Source organism: Lepidochelys olivacea, assembly GCF_965140295.1.
Source record: "Lepidochelys olivacea isolate rLepOli2 genome assembly, chromosome: 1".
In the NCBI taxonomy this organism is placed as follows: Eukaryota; Metazoa; Chordata; order Testudines; family Cheloniidae; genus Lepidochelys; species Lepidochelys olivacea.
The window spans coordinates 111,789,261-111,815,963 of record NC_140411.1 but is presented as its reverse complement, the minus strand read 5'-3'; the positions used below and the strand labels follow the sequence as shown (position 1 = coordinate 111,815,963).

The following is a 26,703-nucleotide window of genomic DNA, read 5'->3' as shown; positions in this document are numbered from 1 at the left end:
TTCGAGGTGCTCCACTACCCACCCTCCTCCCCTCTACTTTGAAGTATGAATCAGACGACTCTACGGTAGAGAAGGAACTGAGGGGTTGCGGGACGCGCACACGCAGATAGACCCTAATGATGCCACGAGAACAGCTGGGTGTGTTTGTCCCGACTAGGCACTGCTACCAAACATCTCCGATCAATGGCGCCAGGACGCACCGTCACCTGGAGTGGAGCACCCACAGGGACACACATCTCAAAAAATCTCAGTTATTGCAAGGTGATTAACCTTCTCTTTTTTCCTCTTCCTCTGCCTCAGCGTAATGAATTGAGATATGCGTCTTAGAGTCTGAAACTGTTGAATCTTAAACCTTTCAGTTCTTCCCCTCCAACTCCCACCCTCCACAAATATGTACATTACACTAACTTAGGCTCTCAGAAGCTCCCCTTAGACTTACTTCAGATGTAGCTCCATTACTAGTTTTTTAACTTGCATCCTATTTTACATATCGCCTCCTGTCCCTTCAGTAAAGTGAAGTCTGATTTAGTGGCAATGCATGTGCTGAGGGGCTGGAAGAGGAGTGTAGCAAGCAAGGCAACGAACAAGAGGATGCAAGAAGGGTTATATTAAAGTAGATGGCCACTTACTTTAACTCATGACTTCTTCCAGTTCTTTGGTTTGTAAATTACATTGCCAATTTCAACACATCTTACTTCAATGGCTACATCAGTTTAAGTAGGCCTAACTTGACACCTGCTTACATTCCCTCTTAATTTGACCTGTGGGTTATGCACATGTGTCATAAATATAAAGGGAAGGGTAACCACCTTTCTGCATACAGTGCTATAAAATCCCTCCTGACCAGAGGCAAAGTACTTTTATCTGTAAAGGGTTGAACTCAGGTAACCTGGCTGGCACCTGACCCAAATGACCAATGAGGGATCAAGATACTTTCAAATCTTGGAGGGGGGAGAAAGGCTTTTGTCTGTGCGATACCTTTGCCGGGAACAGATCAAGGATGCAAGCCCTCCAGCTCCTTTACAGTTAGTAAGAAATCTAGCTAGAAAATGCATTAGGTTTTCTTTGTTTTGGCTTGTGAAATTCGCTGTGCTGGAGGAAATGTGTATTCCTGTTTTGTGTCTTTTTGTAATTTAAGGTTTTGCCTAGAGGGATTCTCTATGTTTTGAATCTGACTGCCTGTAAGATTATCTTCCATTCTGATCTTACCGAGTTGTTCTCTTATCTTTTTTTTGTTCTTCTAATAAAGTTCTGTTTTTTTAAGAATCTGAGTGGGTTTTTTGGGTCTTAAAAATCCAAGGCTGATTTGTGCTCAACTTGTTTATTTTCAAGCCTCCCCAGGAAAGGGGATGTAAGGGCTTGGGGGGATATTTTGGGGAAATAGGAACTCCAAGTGGTCCTTTCCCTGTTCTTTGTCTAAGTCACTTGGTGGTGGCAGCATACTGTTCAAGGACAAGACAAAATTTGTGCCTTGGGAAAGTTTTTAGCCTAAGCTGGTAAAAATAAGCTTAGGGGGTCTTTCATGCGGGTCCCCACATCTGTACCCTAGAGTTCAGAGTGGGGAGGGAACCCTGACAGCATGCAAAACCGGAAGTAACACTAAAGCCCTTGTTTGTGTTAATTAACAGCAAAACTAAGTATTACGTGGAAAACTTACCTTAATCATTTATGCTTGGGGGGAATTGTTGGGTTATGTTTTACATTTTTGTGTGCTGGAATACTTGGGGATTCTAGTTCATGCCAAAGATGGAGTTCTGGCCACAGCCTTACTCTGAGCTACGACTGCTTCACTGCATGTGTTAGGTAAAAAATCTGTAGTATTAACAAAAAAAGCCTCTTTTGTCTTATTCAGATTAATATCAACCTTTTGTGGCTATTTTGATAATGTCTAGTCCAAAGATATACGTAATACACCTGTTTTTAATCATCCAAACTACAAAGTTGAAAATCTTGAAACAGCCTTTAGAGGGCAGAAGAGAATTACAAATGGGTTTTAGCAGAGTGTGTTTCCCATCTACAGAGCCAAATATATAGTCTAGTTTTCTTGTCTAATTTTACAGAAGATGGTACTTGTTAGTCTTTAGAAGTCTGATTTTAGTTCATTGCTGCTTTGGCATAGTATTGTGTTTCTGCTGTGTGTGTGTGTGTGTGTGTGTGTGTGTGAGAGAGAGAGAGAGAGAAATATAAAATAATACTCGATCCAGAGAAAATGAAAATATTGTTTGGGACAGCTAGCTGGCAGGAATCCAAATTTGCCCCTCTCTGGTTGGTTGGTTTAGCTTTTCATTTGTGGGGCAGGTGAACAATCTAGAAGTCTGGCTGGACTTCTGGCCACATCTGATATGTGCTCTTTTAACAGCTGGAACAGCTTTATTTCATCTATTTACAGCCAGGAAGCTGCCATTTTTTTCAGATATGAATGGACTAGTCACACCTTTGTCACTTCTAGAATAAACCATTGTACTGTGCTCTGTGTGGCTAGATCCTGAATCTATTCAGAAGTTTGAAGCTGATTTTGAATTTTAGTACTCTTTTTATAGTGTACATCTTTCTGGGAGCACACGACAGCAGTGTTTTTTGGATCCATATTGGCGACCTACTAGGTATTGGCTAAAATTTGTTATTGATTTTGATCTAGCCCTAAATGGACTGATACCTGTGTGACCGAACACCTCTCTCCCCATGGCTTGCAGTCACTGTTGTGAGCAGTGGAGGTGTCTGAGTTGGAGCTCCACTCATATAAAAGTGAGGGAGACATCTGGTGGGGTGTTCTCCTTGAGGGCCATTCCGCTTTCCAAGTTGCTTCTCCCCCTCCTACATCCTATCTGATCCAACGCTGTGTGTATTCTGGCTTTGAGACACTGGGAGATCACAAAGATGGGTTACATATTGTAGCAGCTTGGTTATAAATGTATTAATTATTGGACAAAGTGAGAGTACTGGAAGAGTCTGGGTTTTTTAATTGTTCTAAAATATATGAAGGATTGCCTAGAACAATGGATAGGTGCTTCTTTGTATGTAATAAAAGTTGAGTGTAAACAAAGCTGTATAATAATACTATGAGAGAGAAGTATGTATGCTGCGGTGTAAGGCTTTTTGTCAGTATGCTGGCCACATACTTACTACTGGCAAAGGTATGAGGGACTTAGAAAGTCTTCACTGGCATTTATATCACATAGTCATAGAAGAGCCAAATACAAATAGAGAACTTTTAGAAAAAAATTAATTTAACTTTATTTTTAGAGGTTTTTTAATATTCCCCCCACACACACACACCTGCACCATACACCTGAAAAGGCAGGCTAAGTTATTATCAGGTGTCCAACTGTACAAGATTTAGAAAGGGGAATTAGATTATTACTAATTATAGAAACCTATAAAATTTACATAATGTAGCTTTCTTATACAAAGTGTTGAAATGTTAAAGGTCCCCATACCTTTGTACCTATGTGGGACTTGAACTACCCAGATATTTGTTGGAAAAGTAATATGGCAAAATACAAAATCTCCAAAAAGTTCTTGGAATGTATTGGACAACTTCTTGTTTCAGAAAGTTAAGGAAGTAACCGAAGGGCAGCCATTTTAGACTTGATTCTGACTAACAGGGAGGAATTGGTTGCGAATATGAAGGTGGAAGCAATTTAGGTTAAAGTGATCATGAAATGATAGATTTTATGATTCTAAGGAAAGAGTGAGAGCAGCAGTATAAGCACCATGGAATTCAAAAAGCAGGCTTTAACAAACTCAGAGAGCTGGTAGGTACGGTCCTGTAAGAAGAAAATCTAAGGTATAAAGGAGTTCAGGAGATCTGGCAGTTTCTCAGAGACAATATTAAAGGCACAGTAGCCTACTATCCTGATGTGAGGGAAAGATAGGAAGAAAGAAGCCAATATGGCTCCATCAGGAGTTCTTTAATGACCTGAAAATCAAAAGGAATCCTACAAAAGTAGAAACATGGTCAACTTGCTAAGCATGAATACCAAAGAATAACAGAAGCATGTAGGGACAGAATCAGAAAGGCTAAGGCAAAAAATGAGTTACACCGAACAAAAGATATCCAAAGCAATAAGAAAAGGCTTTATACATATACTAGGAGCAAGAGAGAGATGAGAGAATGTATAGGCCCTTCCTGTTTGGTGGGGAAGGAGAGCTAATAACAGGTGACTTCAAAAAGGCTGAGGTATTCAATGCATATTTTGCTTTAGTGTTCACTTAAAAAGGTTAATTTTGACCATATACTTAACACAATTCACAGTAACAACAAGGAGGAAGGAACACAAGTTAAAATAGAGAGAGAACAGGTTAAAGAATATTTAGATAGGTTAGATGTAATTAAGTTGGCAGGGTCTGATGAAATTCAAGTTGGAGTGCTTAAGCAACTAGCTGAAGCAATCTTGGAACCGTTAGCGATTATCTTTGAGAACTCATGAGGGGAATGGAGAAGATAAATATAGTAACTATCTTGAAAATGGATAACAAAGAGGACCTTGGAAATTCTAGACCAATCAGCCTGACTTTATGACACCCAGCAAGATATGGAACAAATTATTAAACGGTCAGTTTGTAAGCACCTAAAGAATTAGGGTAATAAGTAATAGCCAACATGGATTTGTCAAGAACAAATTATGCCAGACTAGCCTAATTTTCTTCTTTGACAGGGTTACTGGCCTTGTGGAGGGGAAGGAGGGAAGCTTTTGATTTGAGAGACCTTAATTTTTAGTAAGGCTTGCCAGTCTCATACAGAAATTAGGGAAATATGATCTAGATGAAGTTGCTATAGGGTGGATGGTGTAGTTGGTTGATGATGTAGTTGGCAGCTCCCATTTGCTGGGAGGGGTGCAGGTGGGAATGTGGGGGGGGGGGAGGTGCAGGAGCTCCTGTTTGGTGCTTGGGGTGGGGATGTGGGGGGTGCATGGGGTGGGGGGGGCTGGGGATGTGGGGGGGTGCAAGAGTCAGGGCAGAGGGCTGGGGGCATGTGAGGGGGGTGCAGGTGTCAGGGCACGGGGGCCTGGGTATGTGTGGGGGTGCCAGAGTCAGGGTTGGGGTCTTGGGGCAGGGGGTAAAGGAGTCAAGCAGAGGGCTGGGTGTGTGTGAGGGGGGTACAAGGCTCAGGACAGGGGCCTTGGGGGTGTGCGGGGCTGCAGGGCTCAGGGCAGAGGGCTGGGGTTATGGGGTGCTCACAGCAGGGGGCTGGAGGGGATATGCCCTGCCCCTGCTTCTTTTCTGCCTCCGTCGTCGGGAGCAGTGAGCACGCTGACTCCGCTCCTCCCCCACCCCCTCCCTCGCAAGGGCCAACAGGGAGGGAGGGATGAAGAGGAAGAGGGGCAGGAACTCAGCACACTGTGAGAAGAGGCAGGAGAGCTGGCAGCTGCCATTAAAAATGGGCTTGTGCGCCGTCTTTAGCACGTGTGCCATAGGTTGCCGACCGCGATCTAAACCAACAAATACGTTGAGTCTGTCAAGTCCTTTTCCTTTGGCCTTCCCAGGATTCCCTGACTTTCTTGTCTCTCTTGGGTTGCAAGTCCCTCAGGACAAGGACCACCTTCATTTTGTCTTGTACAGTGCTGGTGTTTAGTGATCTAGTTTAACCATTCTCAGAAGATTTGGGAAAAGACCCAGAAGGCCCTAAAGGAATGAAACCGTAGCTTAAAAAAGTCTGCACGTGGCTGGGAGCAAAATATACCGGAGTTCTAGACTGACCTCTGCCGTTGGCTGCCCTTTATGTATTTCTAGAATAGTATCACTTCTGGTGTCTAAGTGCTACACTCAGCAATATAAAATATAAAATGCCCAAATAAATTTGTTAGTCTCTAAGGTGCCACAAGTACTCCTCGTTGTTTTTACTCAGCAATATAGAGTCACGTAACACTGTCCATAAATGGCATCAGTGGCTCCATGGAGCCAGGCCCATGCTCAGAAGGGGCCCTGGCCTGCTCTGCTTTCACTGTGCCCTCAGACCCTGCCAGCCCACTGGCTCCCCCTCCACCATTTGCTCCTGTTGGCCTGCCCGCTGGCTGGCCGAGGGCTCCTCTCCAGCCCCTGGCCCCACCTGCCCGCTTCTCTCTGCCTCCTGGCCTGAGCCTAGTGCACCTCCGGCTCCGGTCAGTCTCTGCTTCCCACCACCTGTCTACCTGGAGCTGAGCCACCTGGGTCTGGTGCAGAAGCCTGGCCAGTCTCGGTCAGTTGTGGGGAGAAACAGTGGAGTGGGGGGGAGGGGCTTGACTGGGCCCCTCCAGGCAAGTGGGTCCTGGGGGAGCCCGGACGGGGCAGGCCCTGGTCTGGCTGATCTTGCCACTCGCAAGGGGCCGGAGTGATTCCCCACCCCGGGACCAGCCCTGGCTGCGCTGGTGGCTCAGCCGAGCAGACACAGTCACATCCCAGCAGGGCTGGTGAGTGGGGCTGGGGGGTGGGGGAGTGGGTCTCTGGAGGGCTGGGGGTGGGTGCATGGCTGTGAGGGAGCGGGGAAGATCTGTGTGTTGGGGCACTAGGGAGTGGGGGTTCTGTGTGAGGTGCTGGGCAGTTATGGTGGTGTGCAGGGCGCTATGCATTTGTGGCAGGATCTGGTGGGGGCTCTGGCCATAGGGAATCGGGGGAAAGGGGGCGTGTTCTGGTGTTTGGCAGGGAGGCTGCGTGGCACGGCATGGGCCCACCCCCGAGGGGAAGGGGCATGCTGGCAGCACAGAGCCGGGTGGGCTATTGTGCATCTGGCAACTGCCAGTTTGTAAATAGTGCCCTCACACTGGGCTGGGTGGAGCAGGGCCACCCCTGCCATGCTGTGCCCCATTGCCCCGGCTGGTCCCTTGTTCTGGGGACCGACCCCCCTGCGCCATGCTCCATTGTCCCCATGGGGGCCCACAATTATGTTTGCCGCCGGGCCTACAAAAGGTTAATCCGGCCTTGAATGGCATCCTAGTGTGTTCTGCTGTTTGTCTCTACCTGATTTGCCAAAGCTTTCTTCACCATGTCTTTTGATTTTGGGATTATTTTATTTTTGTAAGTGTAAGTAATTCCTTACAAAAGATATGAAGATATGCTGTTGTGTTGTCCATCTTCAGCTTTAGACACAATGTATTATAATCCAGTCTGGGAGATTCACAATGCATCAACTTCTATAGCCAGATCCTCATCCAAGAGAAAGGAGTGTTTCCTTAAAAAGCTGCAGAGGGAAGAAATTAATAATTTTCTCTAACATAGTGAGTGACTAACACTTAGCTATGCCTTTTGGCTCCTATTCCCTATGATATGGGTACATATCAGTATCCCCAGTTTACAGATGGAGAACCTCATGATTGGAGAAGGTAAATGACATGCCTGTTGTCACACACAGTCTGTGCTGGAACTTCGACACTGGCTCCCAGCATAATGCCTATTTTCAGCCTAAAACAAGTTACACAAACAAAGAAACTGAATATACCTTTATTTGTCCTGTCTCTTTGTGCTCCCACATACTTTGGTCACAGGGAGGGTAGCAAATTGATACAATATGTATTAAAAAACAAAGTAGCAGACCCATCCATTTATTATGAAACTAGAGATTTATTTTTTATTTGACTCCTCACATGCATCAATGTAATGTAATGTGCTAGGAATGGCTTATGAACAAAGAAATTGAGTGAAGAACCAGAGGTGGTACTCATTGGTAGACCCTCAAATCTTTTGATGGTTTTATAAACTCACAAAGTGTTTTAAAAAAACCAAAACAACAACAACAATCCACCACCACAGTCTTAACTTGTCCTTAACCTATTTCAAAGTTTCATATTTTTCTTGGGTGGCAAGATTACCTTGCAGTTAATGAAATGTTATTTCTTTAATCTATCTGCATTACTTATATAATCCCATTAGTGTAGTATCTGAGCATCTCACAGTCTTTTATGTATTTTATTCTCACAACTACCTGGTATGGTAAAGAGGTGCTATTATCCCTGCTTTACAGATGGACAACTGAGGCAGCGAGACACTTAGTGATTTACCTAATAAGGTCATGCAGGAAATTTGTGGTGAAGCAGAGAGTTGAACCCATGGCTCCTTAGTTCCAGGCTAATGCACTAATCACTGGACCATCCTTCTCTTTTGCCTCAAAATATCTGAGAGAGCACATATATTTCATGCACAGTATGCAGAAGAATTGTGTGTTTAAAAAAAAACCAAAAACCCTGAAGGATAGTAAGTGTTTGTTCGAGACATTGAGTTGTAAGATTTTCATATTTAAATATTGCGTACAGTTATAATGCATTTCTTTCTGTCTCTTGGATTTGAGAAGCAAAAGGCTTTTACATAATGCAAAGCCATAAAATGCTATATGATTAGACATCTGGTTCCTTGTTTGTCTTATATTGCATAGAAATTCATTAGAGAAAGATCTTTACTCAAGTATTACTAGCTAGTATTAAAGCTAGTGATGAAGACCAATGACTGTCTTGCTATAGCTTACTTAGTATGTTGGATAAAGCAATATTAATACACTGGCTGGTGTGTGTGTCCTCTGTTTTAATATATAAACTCTGGGTTTTTTTACAGAGCTTTCTGGGGTGCTGCATCAGTGCCACGTGCTGGCATCAGAAATGGTCCATTTCATTCATCAAATGCAGTATTACATTACATTTGAGGTACACTTTATCCATCTAATTTGTTACTGTTAAAAAGGGAGAATAGTCACATTTAATAACCAAGGTGACTTATGTGTCTTCTATTTAGAGTAGAAGAGTAACTATATAATCTATCAAATATAGAACAGCTTAGCCCTGAATCCTTGTTTTCTAGGTCCTTGAATGTTCATGGGATGAGCTCTGGAACAAGGTCCAACAAGCACAGGACTTAGATCACATCATCGCTGCTCATGAAGTTTTCTTGGACACAATCATCTCTCGCTGTTTGTTGGATAGCGACTCCAGAGTAAGCCTTTTTCTTTGTATAAAATCATAACTTTGTTATGTCAGCTCATGCTTAAATTATAAAAATATTTTTTTTATATTACAGTAGCACCTAGAGTCCTCCCCCCGGGATCAGAGCCTTATTGGACTCGGTGCTGTGCCCAATGCCTACACTGAATCCTCTTCTCCAGCTACCCCTTTCTTGAAGTGACTTCCTCTGCTCACATGGCTTCCACCAACTCTAGGCTGATGGCTCAAATCTACCACCCTACCCCTAATTTGTCTGCCTCTGTCCAGTCCTGTATCTCAGCCCGTCTAACTCCTCCAGGATGTCTTGCCATCAACTTAAACTTTGCAGGGCCAAAATTGAACTCTTTGTGGCCCCCCCCAACCCTGTCTTTCTGTGTCACTGATCACAGGATTGAGTGAGAAGAATGAAGATAGTGTCGATGGAGTATCATCTAACTCCTGCTCCAGCATCATTCTGACCATGTCTGATGACACACACAGCTTTGAGTCCCTCCACTACCATCTCCCCCACACCAAATACAAGCTTCAGATTAGACCTGGTTGGAAAAAAGGGAGGAAATTGTAAATTTTGTATTGAAATTTTTTTCTTTCTGAAACGTTGACCGGCTTTGACCAGCTTTACTTCTAGCATTTACCTTTTAAGTCCCTAAATATTTACATGCTCTGTATCTTATCACATTTCTCCACATGCTGATTCCATCCTTGTGGCATGTTTGTCGACTTCTCCCACAAGAATCTTCACACCTTCCTCCGTGCCTCCTTTTATGTGAGGAATACCCTCTGCAGACTAGAATGTGAAACCACTACCCTGTTCTCCTTCAGATACCTTCTCAAGACTTGTTCTTCCACGATGCTTATGGGAATCTCCCAACAGATAACTACTAGATAGATAGCCAGTAGAGACATCAGATGTTTATTATCTTTTTGACCTATGTAAATGCCTGTTCTCATTACCATTGCCCTCATCTCCTCTCTCATATTTATTTCGATAGTGTAATCCACCCACTTTCTGCATCTTGCTTTGATTATATTGTAAACACTTTGAGGTGGGTACTATATTGTTCTGTATAACACATAACACACTGAGAGCCTCCAAGCACTACTGTAATACAAATAATTATTTCCTTGATGGGCCAATTAGCCAAAAAAGCTGCTTTTGAGTTGGAAAAGGGCAATACCAGAGCAAAGCCCTTCATGTTAAAAATTCAGTTGTTTTACACAGCTACTAAGAGCTGTACAACTGGTAAGAATTTAAAAAGAATCTTTTAGGAGAACAAAGAGGAACTGCGAAATGTTCTCGCTCTTTCTTTCTTTCCAGACTTTCTGTAGCAGTAACATAATTATTTTGGACCTAGAAGTGGACTATTGGCCATCTGTTTTACTCCACTCTTCCCCTTAATGTTCTTAACCATTGTGATAATCTTCAGATAGAAAAGTGGGTCACTTGGCTTGCATTTGGGGTGCATATGCAGGCACAGAGCTTGAGATGAAGCATGTTGCTATTGCAATATGGACTGGCCCTTTTTAGTTCTGGTAAGAAGTGTATTAAAGTTTCTCCTGAATCAGGGTTTTTTGCACAGTTGTGCCCTAGGTTACCAATTTGTTTCCAGCTAAATAATTCTTTAGTATCTCAACAAATGTAACAGTAGCTTTAAAATCCTCTTTATATCCAGAATTTTCTTCTTTTTTACTCTTTCTGAATCTTCTCACAGACACTTCTTAACCAGCTTCGAGCCATTTTTGATCAAATCATTGAGCTTCAGAGTGCTCAAGATGTAATGTACAGAGCTGCTTTGGAGGAGCTGCAGCTGAGGTTGCAGTTTGAAGAGAAAAAGAAGCAGCGTGAACTTGAGGTACAGTAAGGCTGCCAGTGTAATGTATTATGGGTACGGCTAAGATTTTATCACAGTTATTTTTAGTAAAAAATCACGGACATGTCGCAGGTAATAAACAAAAATACACAGAAGCCTGTGACCTGTTCCTGACTTTTTCTTTTTAAAATAACTGACAAAAGGGGGAGGAAGGGCTAGGAACTGCGGGGGGCGGCCCTGGCCGTCCTGGGCCTGAAATGGGAAATGTCATGGAGGTCTCTGGGAGTCATGGATTCCGTGTCTTCAGTGACCTCTCTGACATAATCTTAGCCTTAATTATGGGTGGCAATTATTTGAAACAGATGGAAGAACAATGTATTTTTTAATTTCAAGTGGATGTGCTTTTTAAGACAAAACAAACATCCAAGGTTGTTAGGTACCTTTGCCAAAAGTTAAAAATATAGTCAGAGAGAGAGTATATCAGCAGCTTCCACATACTCCATAGAAAGTTAAATAGAAGGTCTTGCAGCAGGTCTTGAAAGTCAGCCATTTTTGAGATGTTTCAGACTGAGGAGTGGAGAGTAGGTTCAGAGCTCTGAACCCCTCTTGGAAAATGTCTTGCCTAAATCTAGAAGTCGAATCCTTTTCCCTTCCACCATACAGATACATTCAATTGGAAGAGTGGATATGCGATGAAACCAGCTCATTCCTAAACACACACAAACTTACGGAATTCTCATTTACCGTTGTCTATCATATAATAATTCTTGGCCAGTACATTTTATAACTTGTCACCTTTTGTCGATTAACACAACTAGTTAGTTATATTTGCTGCATAACCAGTGTGAGGGGGTTGACAGTCACAATATGAGAAGCTGAATATGTGGATTGTTATGATGAATTTCGATGTATGAACATGTCAGTTTAGTCCAGTTGTTTGCTGGACCTATAGTTTATACATGTGAGGTTAAACATCTCTCTCACTTTGTTCTGTAGGGTGAGTGGGGAGTAACTACTTCCGAAGAGGAAGAAGAGAACAAAAGGATTAGAGAGTTTCAAGAATCTATACCAAAAATGTGTTCACAGCTGCGAATACTTACACATTTCTATCAGGTGACCTTCAGATTTATAAGGATTGTTTAATCTGTACCAAAAAAATAAATTTGCCAGTTTTGTATAATTTGAATTTGTAAAAATCAAAACTACTTGCAATTTCAATATGAATGTTCGTCTGTCCATGATCTGAATTTTTTTTGTTTTAAAGCATTCGTGTCAGCTAGTCCTCAATACAGTGTGTTGTCTTTTTAAATATGTTTTAATTAATTCAAGAGTGGCTCCATGGAAAACATCAGCCGTAGGAAAATTGATAGTTTGTAGGTGGATGATATTTGGGAACTTCTAGTAGCTGTTCTGAATGAGCTTTGAAAGCAAGTACTTACTTACACGATGGACCATGATAGCCTCTTGTGTTAAGTCTCATACTTGTTTCATAATGGATTTAATAGCTCTTTTAAAAGTAATCTTAATCCATATAATCCCAATTGCATTCCATTTACCTTCCTAATCTTTGCAAATTATTACTACCCAAATAATTCTCTTAAAGAAACAGTCATTTTCTGTTCTTCTTTTAGGGATGTTGAAATGGGTAGTGTCTGAGCAGCTAAGTGAAAGCATGCAGAGTCGCATGCTGTGAAAAGAGAATTATTCAGGCTTACTCTTAATTAGTTACATTTTATTCCAAATGCACCATTCACTATGGAAGCCCTTAGCTACATTTCAAGCAAAGCATTCCACAGGATTTTTTTTAAGGAAATTAACGTTACTGTAATCTACCATAAAACGTTAGGGCCACACTTCTATCAATTTACGAAGGTCAGGAAATTGATTGTCAAGGATGGATTTTCAGTTTCAACTTGCCCTGTTGTGTCTAGTTGTCAAAGCTTATTTGAAATGTCTCATCGTGTACTTTTCTGAAACCCCCTGCAAAGAGCACTGTGTAGGATAAGGACAGTATTTTTTAGCGATAACTACTCAAAAGCCAGTAAATAAAATATAAAATTAGATGTTGAAGATTACGGTGATATCATCTTCATAATGTATGTTTTAATGTATGTTTCTAACTAAACTTGTTGAGCCAGTTCTCTTCCTGTTTTGCTGTTTATAATTTCCCACATGTTTAGTACATTAGACAAAATACAAGATGTTAAATGTAGACCTATTAAATAAAAATAGATCAATGAGTTAGGGAGACAGCAGAGGTTTCTTCTAAGTGAACCACGTTCTGCATTTATACAGCATTGTTGTTACCAGGACTGATGTAGGCCTTAGACAATAAAACACGTGTAGGGGGTTGTTTTTTGCAACACTAAGCCACCAGTAGTTCCACCATTACTGCTTGCAAGGATGCATCGTGTCTACACTAGCCATTCTGGCTGTTATAAACCTGTTCAACATGTTCTTGCACAGCACTCCTCCATCTTTTGCAATACCAATTTGTGGGTATCTGGCTCATCGTTTCTGACCCAGGTCTCCAAAGTTGGATTTGTGATAGTAACTGCCAGAACTGGCAAGGTTCTGTACTAAATGCTTTTAAAATGTGAATCTTGTAAATTAGCATGTCTAATGTATGAAATCGTTTTGTAAAATTAAATAATACCAGCTCCACCTAAAATACTGATGCTACTAAGGTTGTCTGGCACTTCCTAAGACCCTGTTTTTGGTTGCTTATAACTTCGTGAAATTTTAACCCTTTGGGCTGAAAATTTCCATGCTGGCTGTCTGCCTTGGGGTGAATTTTTGTGCAGAATTTCACAAATGAGCCAGATACCCACAAATTGGTATTGCAAAAGATGGAGGAGTGCTGTGCAAGAACATGTTGAACAGGTTTATAACAGCCAGAATGGCTAGTGTAGACATGATGCATCCTTGCAAGCAGTAATGGTGGAACTACTGGTGGCTTAGTGTTGCAAAAAAGACAACCCAGTCTGTGAATCTAGAAGGCACCAGCTTGCCACGCAGTAACATCCCATGGGGGCACTGCTACAACTCACTGCAAGTTTTGTGGTATGTGTTGATGTCATCTGGGGATGAATCAGGATTGTATAGTGAAGGAAACTGTTGGCTGTAGGGCCCCTGCCTCATTTATTGTAGAATTTGGAAGGTGTGTAGTAGAATGAGGCAGAGGATTGCTGGAAGAGAAATTAATGGTCTCAGTCTCTGGATGGTGAAAGTGGTTGAAAACCATCCTGGAGAACTAGATTTTAATTCTTGTCTCAGTCAGGGAGTTCCTGTGTAATGCTGGGCAAGTCATGTAATCCAGACTTTTCACTGGTAGACACTAATTGTGCATTCCTCATTTTCTGGGTCCCCAACTTGAGACCCTGGGTCTGATTTGCAGAAGTGCTGAGCACTCACAGCTGCAATTGAAGTCAGTGGGAACCCTGCTTTGAACATATAAAATTTGCTATAGAAAAGTCAGCTACTAGGCGTTGGCTGACGCCTACATTTACTAGATATTTTTGACCTTAATCTCTCTGTTTTAGCTCCCCATCAGTAAAATTGGGATAATATCACTCCCTCACCGCACAGAGGTGTTATGAAAATAAGTTACTGAATGTTTGTGAAGCACTCAGACACTGTAGAGATGTGTACCAGAGAAAAGCCCAGGAGGAAATTAATAATTGATTTCAGAACAGAGTTTGAATAGTGTGTAGTAAATAGGGCCTAGGGTTACCCATTGAACTATGAGGAGAAAACAGACAGTTGAATTAAGTGGGCACTGTCTGCTCTGTGCAAATGAGGCAGGGACTTGTGGGTAAAAAATAGCATATGATCATGTAATTAAGCTAGCATCATATAATGCATATGCACAGGGGAGTGAATTAAGGTTTCACAGGTAAACTTAGTTCTGATATTTACTAACTTTTGAGTGCGTGACTTTGCAACCATAATAAAGCTAGTTTAACCATTTTTCTGTGAGATTATAAATAAAACATTTTTAAAACAATCAAAATCTTGAGTGCATGCACTGCAGCTAACAGAACACAATTTATGTGCATATAATTACATAAGCTGCAGTACCTTGAAACAGAAAAGTAATTGATAGTGTAATAAACATTGTAAAGTAGCTGCTGAAGGGGTTGCAGGAGAACCAGTTGCAATGGTGCAGCTGCGACATCAGTGCTTTCATACTGCAGTGATTCTGGTGTGGGATACAAAGCTGAAGAGGCTTCTCAGAATAAGCAGTGCCCAACTGGCGTAGAGCTTCTGCTGTTGCGGTTATAGGTTTTCTATTTTTAACTTCAGTCATGAAGTCCCTGTATATAGCTGTGGATTTGTTATACTTAGTTTTGCACTTTTGTATGACCATCTCCACTTGATTTGTGAACTATTAATTATAAACATTCTGCTTGCCTTTCCTTTCAGAGTTCCCTATTCCTCTAATACAGTGCTACCATTCAGATCCTCAGTTTGTCAACAAATACTATTGCACACAAATGACACCATCTGTACATTCTGGTGAATCTCCTCTTTTTCCCTTTTCATTCAGGGCATTGTGCAACAGTTTTTGATCTTACTGACAACCAGTTCCGATGAAAGCCTTCGATTTCTTAGCTTTAGATTGGACTTCAATGAACATTATAAAGCAAGAGAACCAAGACTTCGTATGTCTTTGGGCACTAGAGGGAGACGCAGCTCACATACGTAAAGCAACTTCTAATGAGTCTTCCTGGAATTCTGAAGGATGTTAAACCTGGTATTGGACAAGGCAGTCAGTGTCTACATACTAAAACCAAATGGCATGCAGTAGGTGTCTATGATTTCTGCAGGCAATATGTTTTCAGTCGTGATTGTGTGACACTGTAGGACAGAGAGCAAAAAAGTCTTGTTTTTTACATTAACGTTTGTAATATTACAAAATTAAATGGGCTGGTTTAAACTGTTCCAACTGATCTGCTAAATCTTCCTCTTAATGACCGTATTTTATTTGGGGCTTTTTAAGCTCTCTTCACTGTAACTTACATTCGTCTCCAGGAAATCACATCTTAATTTGTTTCAAAAGGCTCCATTTCCTTTTTTAACAGTAAAATAAGAGGGCGTTATTTTTTCTATATATATTTGTTCTATTGGGATATTGCTTTTGTTAAAACCAAGAGATTTGGATCGAGACCTAATATCCATATTAAGAAAAACATTTTACTATACTGATTTTCAGTGTTGTGATGTATTTGTGTGAGAAACTTTGTATCCTGGTATGTAAACTTTACATACGTTTTAAATTTTTTTCTCTCTTCAAAGCTAACATTTTCAAAATTTTGATTTGTTATTCCAGGCAAATTCTGCTACTATACAAAAGCAAATTACAGGACCATAACAGGTGTGACATGTATCACATAATATAGCATCCTAAAATTGAAGTTAAAACCTTAGTGCTAGCCCAAGTGAAGTAAAGAAATGTGTAAATATGGATAGAAGTGAATGAAGTATTTTGTGGTCAAAATCCTATGATTAGAGAGAAATTGACTTGGATAATGAAGACTACTTATTTCTTTCTTGCCTATTTTTCCATTGTAAATATTTATATATTGCTGTCCAGATGTTAGGGGGAAATGGTTTTTGTAAAGATGTCATTATATCAAGTCATTTAAGTATCCATTTATTATGTTCCACAAGTAAAAGCTTAGAAAAATAAAAACACGACTATCTTTCAAATACTTTGCTGTTTTTTGTGACTGGAAAATGACACATTTTTGGAGAAGGTGGAAAAAGGGTAAATTGCATAACAATATGCATTGATCTTTTTTAATTACAAAATCCCTATCCATAGCAGGTCTTGGTATGCTCACATCAACTAAGTTCACAATTCTACAAAAAGTTATAACATAATTACACTGAAATCCCAACAGCCCAGTCCCATAATAAATCAACCCATGTGATCAGAGCACTTGATCAAGTACTCCAAAGCTTGCCTCTTTCCCCTTCCCTTCACCTCTCTGAACATATGGGGAAAACAGCCTACACTGCATGATGTAAAGCCCCTTTGTCTATCAAGTTTGGGCTACTTTGGATCAAGAGGGAGGAAAATTCCATTTTTGAGAACACCCTGTCACACAACAGCCTTGCCTACTTTAAAACATTGGTGCTTCAGTTCAAGCTCCCCCACTGACTGTGTAGTGGTATCAATGAGGAAAGGTCCTTCAAATAAGGAGATCGTTCAGGTCATCAGCCAAGAGGAACATGAGCCTAAATCACAAGTTGTGGTACAAAGGTCATTCAACTCCAGTACCTGAAAAAGGCAGCTAAAGCACTGAGCAAAGATGACAAAGTTTTTTCATTTTCAGTATTGCCCTGGTACTATGAACACAGTTCAGCCTGAATCATCAGTTTTTTTTCTTCAAAACTATGAATTTGCCCCACAACAGGAGGCACTTGAAATAGAAATGAAGTGAGGAGACAGTGAATTAATCAGAATGTCAACTTGAAACAAATCAATTGACCAAGACCTTGTGGCTCCTAAAGTAGACAGAGAAACTTTTTTGCCTCCCTCCCAGCCACAATATAAGATGTCAAGCATTTTCAACAGAATCAGCCGGATTCATCCTGAGACTTCCACCACGGATGTTTTAGTTGTTTTTTCCTCTTGGTTCATTTGTTGCAGATCAAGGTGATCTGTGAGAATGAAGCTATGGATTAAGATGCCTAAGGGCCAGTGCACTGATGGAAAACAAGTCTGGTACAGTATAAAGTCATACTCAATCATCAGTAGAATGGTCTGAGAATGGAACAGTGTTCTTCTATTTGTTTGGAAATGTCCAGGTTCAATTAACCTCTGAGGGCAAACCATCAAAACAGGTACATTGCCCTGCCAGGAAAGCTGTGCCCTAACCATAGAGTACTCAATTTACCCACAGTGACAGTTTCTTCCTAATCCCTATTAGCTAACGGCTGGTTTATGCCCTGAAGTCTGAGGGGTTATATCCCTTCCAAAACTCTTGGGATTTTTAAATCCTTGTTATCACAACTCTGGCTATTGTCCATATAAAAATTTGATTTTTTTTTTTAATAAATCCTACTAGCCCCTTGAATTAAATGTGGCAATAAGATCCACATGCTAACTGTGCATTGTGTGAAAAAATACTGCCCTTCATCAATTTTAAATGCTTTGCCTTTCAAGTTAATTGAACGGCTTCCTGTGTTAGGAAGGATTTTGTCGATGCATTTTCTTCAACTTTCTCCTTAATCCCACCCCCCAATAATGTTTTCAGTTCCTTCACTGCACCTAAACTGCCCTAATGACAATCTTTTTGCCAAGTGTAAAACAGCATATACTTCATCCATATAAACACTCATGTCTTTTATTTTTCTTCAGCACTGTGGGCTGTTGCTCCTTTCCTCCTTGAGGCCATCTCCTATATAGGCTTCCTTGATTCACTCCCTGCTTTCCTGGTTCTCCTATGTTGCTTAACTGAGCCTGTTGTGTTGACTTTGGAGGATCCTATTTCCTCCTCCCTTCCTCCCACTGTGATGTCCCTTCTGGGTATGTTCACAGTCTTCTTCTCCTTTGCAATTTAACTCACTTATTTTCAACTGCCACCTTTACAATGACTTGCAAATCTACCTCTTCCCCTGACAACTTAGGTCAAATCTCCACCTGTCTCCCCAGTAAGCCAGTCTAAAACCCACTCAGGCTTGCTGCTTAGAATTTTGAGTTTAAACATGCTCACAATGTGGGTACCTAGTCCCCATTAGATAAAATACTTAAGTTATATACTGAGTTAACATCTGTGGCTTGAGAACATGACCAGAATGTAACTGATGCAAGGATCTGAGTCTGTAGACAGTATGGAACAAAAGTTTTTGAGAGAGGGGAACTGTCCCAAGTATCTTAATGGAATATTAATTCCAAGACACCTATCAGCACCATCCCAGTAGAGTATTGTGTGCAGGAAGTCTGGTCTCCCCACCTATGCCAATGTATCCTGGAAGCCAAGGTAAGTACTGGGGGACCCCTGCACAACCACCCCTGCTGTTCCTGGTGGGCCTGGGGACCCCATCCTGCTGCCCCTCCCTCCCTGGAAGAGAAGCCCCTTTGCCACTTCCATTCTATGGGTTGCAGGGTTGAACCCCAGGCAATCCCAGTCATAGCGTGCCTAGGTCCCCAGTTTACCTTCATCTGGCCCTGTGCCCCTGTTCCATCTTCTCAAAGGAGTTTACATGATAGAGTCCACCCTGGAAAAGGTTACATCACATGGACTTATGGAACTGGACATAGCAGACAACTGGAGACTTAAATTCCGTATCTTATTCTCTCTGAATGTTTTTGCGCCGTTACCATCATATCAGACTGCCACACAAGCGTGAACGAAGTTATCTTCATAACACTCCTAGGATGTATGGAACCATTATTATCCCAGTTTCCCACAAGTAGGGAACGGAGACACAAAACTACAGGTTCAGCAAAGCTCAAAGGCCTGTGTAATTCTAATCAATGTGAATAGTCCCATTGACTTTAAAGGGACTGCTTGCATGTAAGTGATTTAAGTGCTCTGTTGGATAGGGCCCAAGTCAGAGGTCCTCAAACGGTGGGGCACGGAGGAACGTTTGGGGGTGCGTGGCAGGGCCTGGGCCAGCCCCCCTGGGGGATGAGGAGAGCGAATGCGACTCGGCCCCACTCCGCTCCCAGCTCTGCCTCAGCCGCGGCTCCTGGCCCTGCCCCCAGCCACAGCCTGGCTGCAGCTCCTCACCTGGCCCTGCCCTCAACCCCTGGATGCGACTCCATTGCCAGGTCTGCTCCCGGCCTTAGCCTTGGCCCCCTTACCCCGGCCGCATCCCCCACTACCTCCGGGAGCCGCAGCCCTGCTCCCAGCCGCGGCTCGCGCAGGGGCATGGATGGGGAGGGACATGACCCTGAAAAGTTTGGGGACCACTAGTCTAAGTGATTGCCCCGAGGCCACACAGGAAGTCTGGCAGAGTGTCATTGCTCTGTTACATGGTGAGTCAAGTCATTTGATCTTCTTTGCACCTCAGTGACAAAATGAGGATAACTGTATTTGCCCACCTTTGAAAGTGCTTTGTAAGCTATTCCGTGGAAAAGCCCTGTATAAGTGACATTGTTTTTGTAATGTGATAGTCTGAGTTCTCCCTACAGCAGTGTTATTGTTGCTTCTTCTGAGAGAAGACTAGTTGTAGTGTGTGTGTGGAGTGTGAGGTTTGTGGATAAGCTAAATCTGTATTTTAACAGTCAAGTATGGTGGGAGGAATGTGGCAGGGGGAGGGGTGGTCTGGTTCTTTCTGACCCATCAGAGTGGTAATGTCGGGCTAGCTGAAGAGTGAGTTCTTGTAATATTTGATAGGTAGCCCATCCAGTCCTGGCTTTTCTCAAACAATAGGTCTTCTATGGCCTTCTGGATTTCCCTGGCGGGTCTGCTGGTGGTGGGTTATATCTTGATACGCTATTGAAATTGGATTCCATTAGATAATTCATTCCTCCTTTTTTTCTTTGTAATTTCACATGAGTGAGTGTTGTGGGGGTTTTTGTTTGTTTGTTTTTTAGAATCTGGAAGTATTTTATTTATTTCCTCTGGAAAGGAAACAGTCAACATTAGTTCATTTTAGAGAGAGGATATGATTCCAAGGGTTTCCTCTGAATATTTCTTTATCAGCCTGCTGTTAGCTTTTCTGTTTTATCTCCAGTGTTCATATATTGACTGCATGGAACTGAGTAATGCTATTTCCATGGGTATTTTTAATTTGTTATTCTCCGTTCAATTTTTCTAATAATTAATATTACACTGTCTTTCTCTTTCCCATCCAAGCTCCTTCTATTCCCTTTATATTTTAATCCTTTCAGCCCAATAGTGTGGTTTTTCTAGAAAATTTCATTGGACTCTTGGCAAACTCTGACAAGTTGATACTTTGTTCTGAGTTAAAACTCATTTGTCACTTTTCCTTCTACTTGAAACTGTTAGCCATCCCCATTGCACCATTTTTTTAAAGAATGGGACTATAAAAAATAAAATAAACCTACTTTTTCCTATTTTTCTGTTGTCTTGCTCTCTAGTCAGACCTGCTCTCACTAAGACTTTTCTCCCACGGCAGTACTCTAAGGCCTGCTTCAGAAAACATCCCTATTCAGGACGGCACTTAAACATGAGTCAATGGGACTTAATCATGTACTTAAAGTTAAGTATGCACTTAAGTGCAGTCCTGAATTGGGGCCTAACCAGCAAGGCTCCAATCCTGCAAAGATTGACACACATGCTTAACTTCATGGAGGTGTACTCATGCTTAAGGTTAAGCATGGGTGCAAGTCTTTGCAGGATTGGGGCCTATATGCCCTAAAATAGCTGACTATATTCTTACCAATGATAATTTTTAGAGAGGGGTAAAAGTACACATGTGTAGGTGATGGGTAATTTTTTATGTACAGTTTTAACGTAACCTTCTACAACATTGGTACAAATGTTGTAGAAGGTTAAGTTTGGAGCTTCTGTTCTAAATCCTTGTTATCAGCCATAAAATCCATCTATCTATCTAATCATCTATCTATCTAATCATCTATCTATCTATAAATAATGTAAAACAGAACAAAAAACCAACTCCGTATTTTGGGCTGAAGTTTATGCTTGGTTTCATCCAAAAGATGAACACAAACCTTGATTAATATCTATGGAACTGGTTTAAAGTAATGCATAAGGGGAAAAAAAATAGGGGTGGGATTTTAAAAGCCCTCAGAACACAGGCCTAACTCAGACTTCAGTTGGAGCACATAGGCCAACACAGAAAGCTTTTGAAAGTCCAATACTACGTAGATGTTTTATGTATTTAAGTAAACATTCAATTGTTGCTCTGCACTAAGAAAACTAAACAGATTTATGCACAAGTTTGAAAATTTTATCCTCTTCAGAACAGCTTAAATTGATGATCTGTTCTAATATTTATTTGTATGTCAACATTTGTTGTTGTGTATGATTAGACTTCATCTTTCAAAATGTTTCTTTATTTAGGCCCTGATTCAGCAAAGCACTTGAGCAGTCCACTTGACTTCAGTGGGACCACTCATGCTTAAAGTTTCGCATGTGCAAAGGTGCTTTGCTGAATCAAGCCCTTTACAATGTGCGGTCTCTCTCTCTCTCATATTTACAGTTCTGGTGTTGGGATGGGGTAAATGTCTTCTAATGTCTAGCATCCATCTCTTCTTGCTTAGTTGGAACTGGACCAGTTCTGGATAAAGGATTTAATTTTGTTAGAACACAGGTATCAGTAAACTGAACTCTTCAGATTCCTTACCTCTACAGAGGATGATCACTGGGGTTGGAGGAATTGAGACAAAAACGTTTGATTAAAAAAATCCAAAAGGCTTGAGAGATTCACATTCAGTATGGGTCTTTTGTGTGTCACTCATTTACGGTATTAGTATTGCAATGTTAGTTATGGGCATTGTGAAAACTCAAACATATAAAGAAAATGTGCATGTTAGCTTAATAGTTTATAAAATGTCATGAACAAACCTGAAACTAATCTCTACATTAGCAAGTACTGACGCCTAATATAAAAATATTTATTTATTAGCATGATTACAAAAGAAAACCACCTCCAGGACTCTCAGGACTATCATGATCACACGTGATAAAATGATTGGTACTACATGCTGCTGGCTCTCACTGATCATGTAGAATGGTCATGTTTACTCCTTTGAATGCTACTAATGTTCTAATCAGAGTATGAATCAGAGCTACAAGAACCCTTTCTGTGCTGAGAACATGTACGCTTTGAACCATCATGTTGAGATGTGTCTGACAGGTGTGTGTTTGCAGTTGTATCTGAAGAAATGAATAAATCTGATGAAGAGTCATCGCTAGGACTTGAGTCACTGCAACATCCATCTAGGAGTGAACAATTTGCATGAGTTCTATTACATTTTGTAGACTTTGATCTATGTTTGTCATGCCTATATGATCTTTGATGGTTTAAATGCTTTCTATGAAGAGCGATATCTTTATCCCGTAGTCTTTTATAGCCATGTTCTTTTGGTTCTGTACAATGTTGTCTTGGTTTGTGACAACAAGATTGATTTGTTTTTAAAGTTCTAGGTCTAGTTCTGTGGTTCTTGCATGTTTTCATTTCGGAAGATGAACAATTGTCGGGAGGCATTTGTGAAGAGTGGTTACATTTTACAGGTTCAGTTGACGTTGACAGAATTCTATTTCTTTCATCAGTCCTTTTTGATGGTGAGTTAATGGAGGAAGGATTATGGCCTGGTTGTTTTTTTGAAGGTTCTAAGTCTTTACCATTTTCTTTAGATTCTTCTGTTGATAAATGCGCTGGTAGTTGATTCAGGTTACTATGTTCACACTGATTTTTCACTACAGCAATGTCTCTTTTCAGGTCTTTGCAATCTATTTCCGAGATTGATTTGGCTTCATCTTTTGTTGGGTTTTCTCTTTTGTAAATGTTGTAAGTATTAGTTATTACTGGTTCCCTGCAATAATAAAAATAAGTTCAGAAACCAATATACATTTTTATGAATTTGGATAACAATTTAAAAATGATCTTACAGCAGAAACCTAATTTACAGTCTGATGATGTCTTTTACTTTGAGGAATTAACACTTTATGTTCCAGAATTCAAAAAACCGTGATGTGTATTTAACCATAACATCTTAATTATTCAATAGCAACCATGTACTATATAATGGGGGGGGGGAAACAACAACTCACTGTTTGTTCTTCGGAAATATCGAAGTAAATATGTGCATCAACACTATTACAGCCAATATCAAACCAGTGACTGCTACACAGGCTATGATGATGTGCTTGAGAAGGCCTTTAAGATCTGCAGCTTTTGCTTTTTTCTTGTCATGAATACCTAAAGGAAATTATACAATTCCACATTAGAGGGGAAAACGTGTAGTATTAATAATTTAACAATGTGTTCTAAACATTGCTGCAAATAATAGTAAAACATTCTTCTCCTTTTGTAATTTCTTTGTATTAGTAAAAATCCTGTTACATTTTTGCATTAAAGTAGCACCAAACAGAGCTCTTTAAAGTTATGCAACTTATGCCCTTTGGGATATATTTTGGTATTTTCTTGAATTGCTCTCATGACTATGGCAATTTAAATATTTTGTATAGATCGACTAGTAAGGATGCAGCCAAATTCCCTCCTGTCTCTACTCCCTTTCCAATCACTCAGATCAGCTAACAGACAAGCATACATTCTCTCCCATTCATGCCAGTAAAGCTTTGCTAGTGAGGACTACAGTATTGGGCCTTAAATCTCAACAGGAAGTGAACTGTAATTTCAGTATTTAAGGAAGGCTGTAAAGTTTTATTATTTATTTAAACCAAGCACTGTATTTAGTGTTTACATTGTTGGACCAATTTTAAATACAAATTATCTTTGCCTTGGAATCTTGCTGTCATATAACCTATCCAAACAAAGGACCATTTCAAACGACACATTGTGGATCAACTCATCAGCGACTTAAATGATGGGGTAAATTAGATGTCAGGTGCAAGAAGTGAAGTATTGTAACTTGCACTGATGTGACACTTTGGCCCTGATTCATCAAGATACTCTTACACGTGTACCTAACTTTAAGCTTATAGACTTCTGGGACTACTCATGCTTAAAGTTCGGCATGTACTTAAGAACCTTCATGAATTGAGGCCTAAATGTCAAAACCGTGCAAGTTTGATATTTCTTCTTACACCTGACATGCATTTTACACCACTATTTAAAGTGTAAACAGATACTGAGTCTGACTTACAATTAGGATTACTCATATGCTGAAAGTTAGGCAAGCAGTGATGTATCTTGCTAAGCTAAACCCTCAGTGGGTGTGTAAAAATGAGTGTAACCACTGATTTGGTATTTCCGGATCAAATTCAAGGCTAGCATAAGTGGATACAACTTGTGTGGAAGTTAATGGTAGCTGCACTGGCTTATGCTGGGCCTGGACTTTCTCTCAGATGTGTTGAGGATGGTGTGGATGTAAATTAGAATGGGGAGTGGGTGGGTGGGAATGGGAGGGCAGCTTTCATTTCCCTGCTCATTACAACACTCTTCCACTCCATCAGCATGAAGTTACACTTGTTTTGCATAGGCAATGAAAGCCAAACTTGCAACTTTCACTTTTTCATGCCCTAAACATGTTTAATTTACAGCACTCTTTAAATATCTGCTAAATTTGGCTTTACCACCATTTACTTCATGTTGAATGTGGCCCTCTGTTTCTCTCCAAATACTTTTAAACCTTGTTTATGTGAGATCTAAAACGGGACGCGTCACTACTCTGTATGTGCCTCTGTCACACAATAGCTCCTCCTAACTCTCCTCTCTTGTAATCAAAATGCATAGAAGCATCGTAATAACTGAGATGAGTGAATAGATGGTCAGGCTTAATAAATATATTTATAATAGCAACAAGCCATAGTTTAAAATGTCTGATCCTATTGTAGGGGGTTATGTGTAATAATGAAACACCCCTCTATCTCTTTCAAAGAGTAAGATTTAGGGGTAGAAATTTCTGAGTTTCTGTCAAACAGTCCTGCCTCTATAAGTAAGCTATTTGCTTCCATGACTTGTCTCTCCACCCTGCCCGCCCCCCCATACACACACTGATTTTCATTTATTTCTTCTCCCCAGGCCCTTTTCCTACTAGTCTCCATCTCCCTTCTAGTGTCTGTATTGCTTTCCTTCACCCCTTCTTAGTTGCTCTTCCTTTTTGTTTTGTTAGAGAGAAGAAGGAAAGCAAGGGGTGTCTTGTAGGACCCATTTCAACATTTTACTTAATCTCTCTACTCTTAATATAATTCATTGTGATGATTCCCCCTTCAAAGCCAATCAGTGCTGCTCCTGCAGCTGAGTTGAGGTTGTCCCCAGAGAGATGATTTTCTTCCCTCAGGGCTATATGTACTGCCTCTGCCATAATCTGACCTTGAACTCCAATGCTCTGCCAGTAAACATTTGGCTTCAGAACGAATCTTTGGAAGCCCAGAAAAATCAGTATGCATAGAAGCTGGACACATATTGTACTAAATCTACTCCTTAGAAACAGCACCCTTAATTCTGGCAACCTAATCTGCAGCCACAGTACTTTGGAATCCAAAAGCCAGCACTCACAGCAGTAATTTAGCATATATCTCGTACTAAAATCTACTAACGTAAATAGACATCTCTCAGTGCGTCTAGAGAGACGCGACCATCCAGCTGTGCTGCTACTGGACTCCACTTTATTCTCTCCAATAAATGGCACTAGTAGTCCTTTCTTCCCTCGGTCTAGTTTCTAGGAATCGGAGGCTGTAGGTTTTCAACTGGATGATTGGCTACTTGAGGAGAAAATACATCCACACCCATTTATTTGTTGCATTCATATTAAAAATAGCAATACTGCATTTATTTAACTGTTCTTTATCTGTCAGCTGAACTTTATTCCATAGATGAAGTCCTGCTAACCAAGAGCCTTATCGGTGAACCATCTGTAAATTATTTTCTTGTGACTTGTTTGATGAATTCTGAAACCAAAGCCATGCAGCTTGAGTACAAAAGTAAATGTAGTAAATAGGTAGACCACAGTTTTTTGTATAGCATTTAGTTCTGATTTCTCATGTCTCACTTTATTAGATGCTTTTATTGTAATCTAAGCAGCCCAACAACAACACAATCTGCCCTTTTAATGTTGTAATTGAGGTCTATGCAAACAAATTGCCATAGCCATAGAAAAATGTTTGCCCTCTTTCAGCTGAACACACACGCTACATTTTAGCTGAATAAAACTCTACTGAAAGGCATAAATCAAGAGTTTAAAAATAGCAGTAGCTTACTAAGTCAATAAATACAGGACAACAAAGCTGAAATTATACCCCTGTTGCGTTAGGTAAGACTCCATTTAACTAAACTACAGTACGTTTTGTTGAGATGGGCAGGAAGAGCAAACTGGTATTTTATCTGTTTGCCTACACTAAACCCTTGTCTTAATGTGC

General features: G+C 40.7%; 2 protein-coding genes across 6 annotated transcripts in view; one reads left to right on the top strand and one right to left on the bottom strand.

Moving 5' to 3' along the window:
• Positions 1–16,396, top strand: part of TUBGCP3 (tubulin gamma complex component 3) — a 121,181-nt gene extending 104,785 nt beyond the window's left edge. Inside the window, exons 17-21 of one of the 2 annotated variants that reach the window (XM_084631504.1) lie at positions 8,521–8,609; positions 8,764–8,895; positions 10,616–10,756; positions 11,711–11,827; positions 15,264–16,396. In XM_084631504.1, the coding sequence (XP_084487630.1) occupies positions 8,521–8,609; positions 8,764–8,895; positions 10,616–10,756; positions 11,711–11,827; positions 15,264–15,422 (638 nt within the window). In that variant the 3' untranslated portion in view covers positions 15,423–16,396. The remainder of the gene's footprint in view (positions 1–8,520; positions 8,610–8,763; positions 8,896–10,615; positions 10,757–11,710; positions 11,828–15,263) is intronic. The other variant, XM_084631503.1, reaches the window with a different exon arrangement.
• Positions 16,397–22,289: 5,893 nt separating this feature from the next.
• The window catches only part of LOC311512584 (uncharacterized protein), a 28,901-nt gene continuing 24,487 nt past the window's right edge, over positions 22,290–26,703 (bottom strand). For all 4 annotated transcript variants that reach the window (XM_084613861.1, XM_084613862.1, XM_084613863.1 and 1 more), the window contains 2 exons: positions 23,434–23,581; positions 22,290–23,195 (listed from right to left, as the gene is read on the bottom strand). In XM_084613861.1, the coding sequence (XP_084469987.1) occupies positions 22,427–23,195; positions 23,434–23,581 (917 nt within the window). In that variant the 3' untranslated portion in view covers positions 22,290–22,426. The remainder of the gene's footprint in view (positions 23,196–23,433; positions 23,582–26,703) is intronic.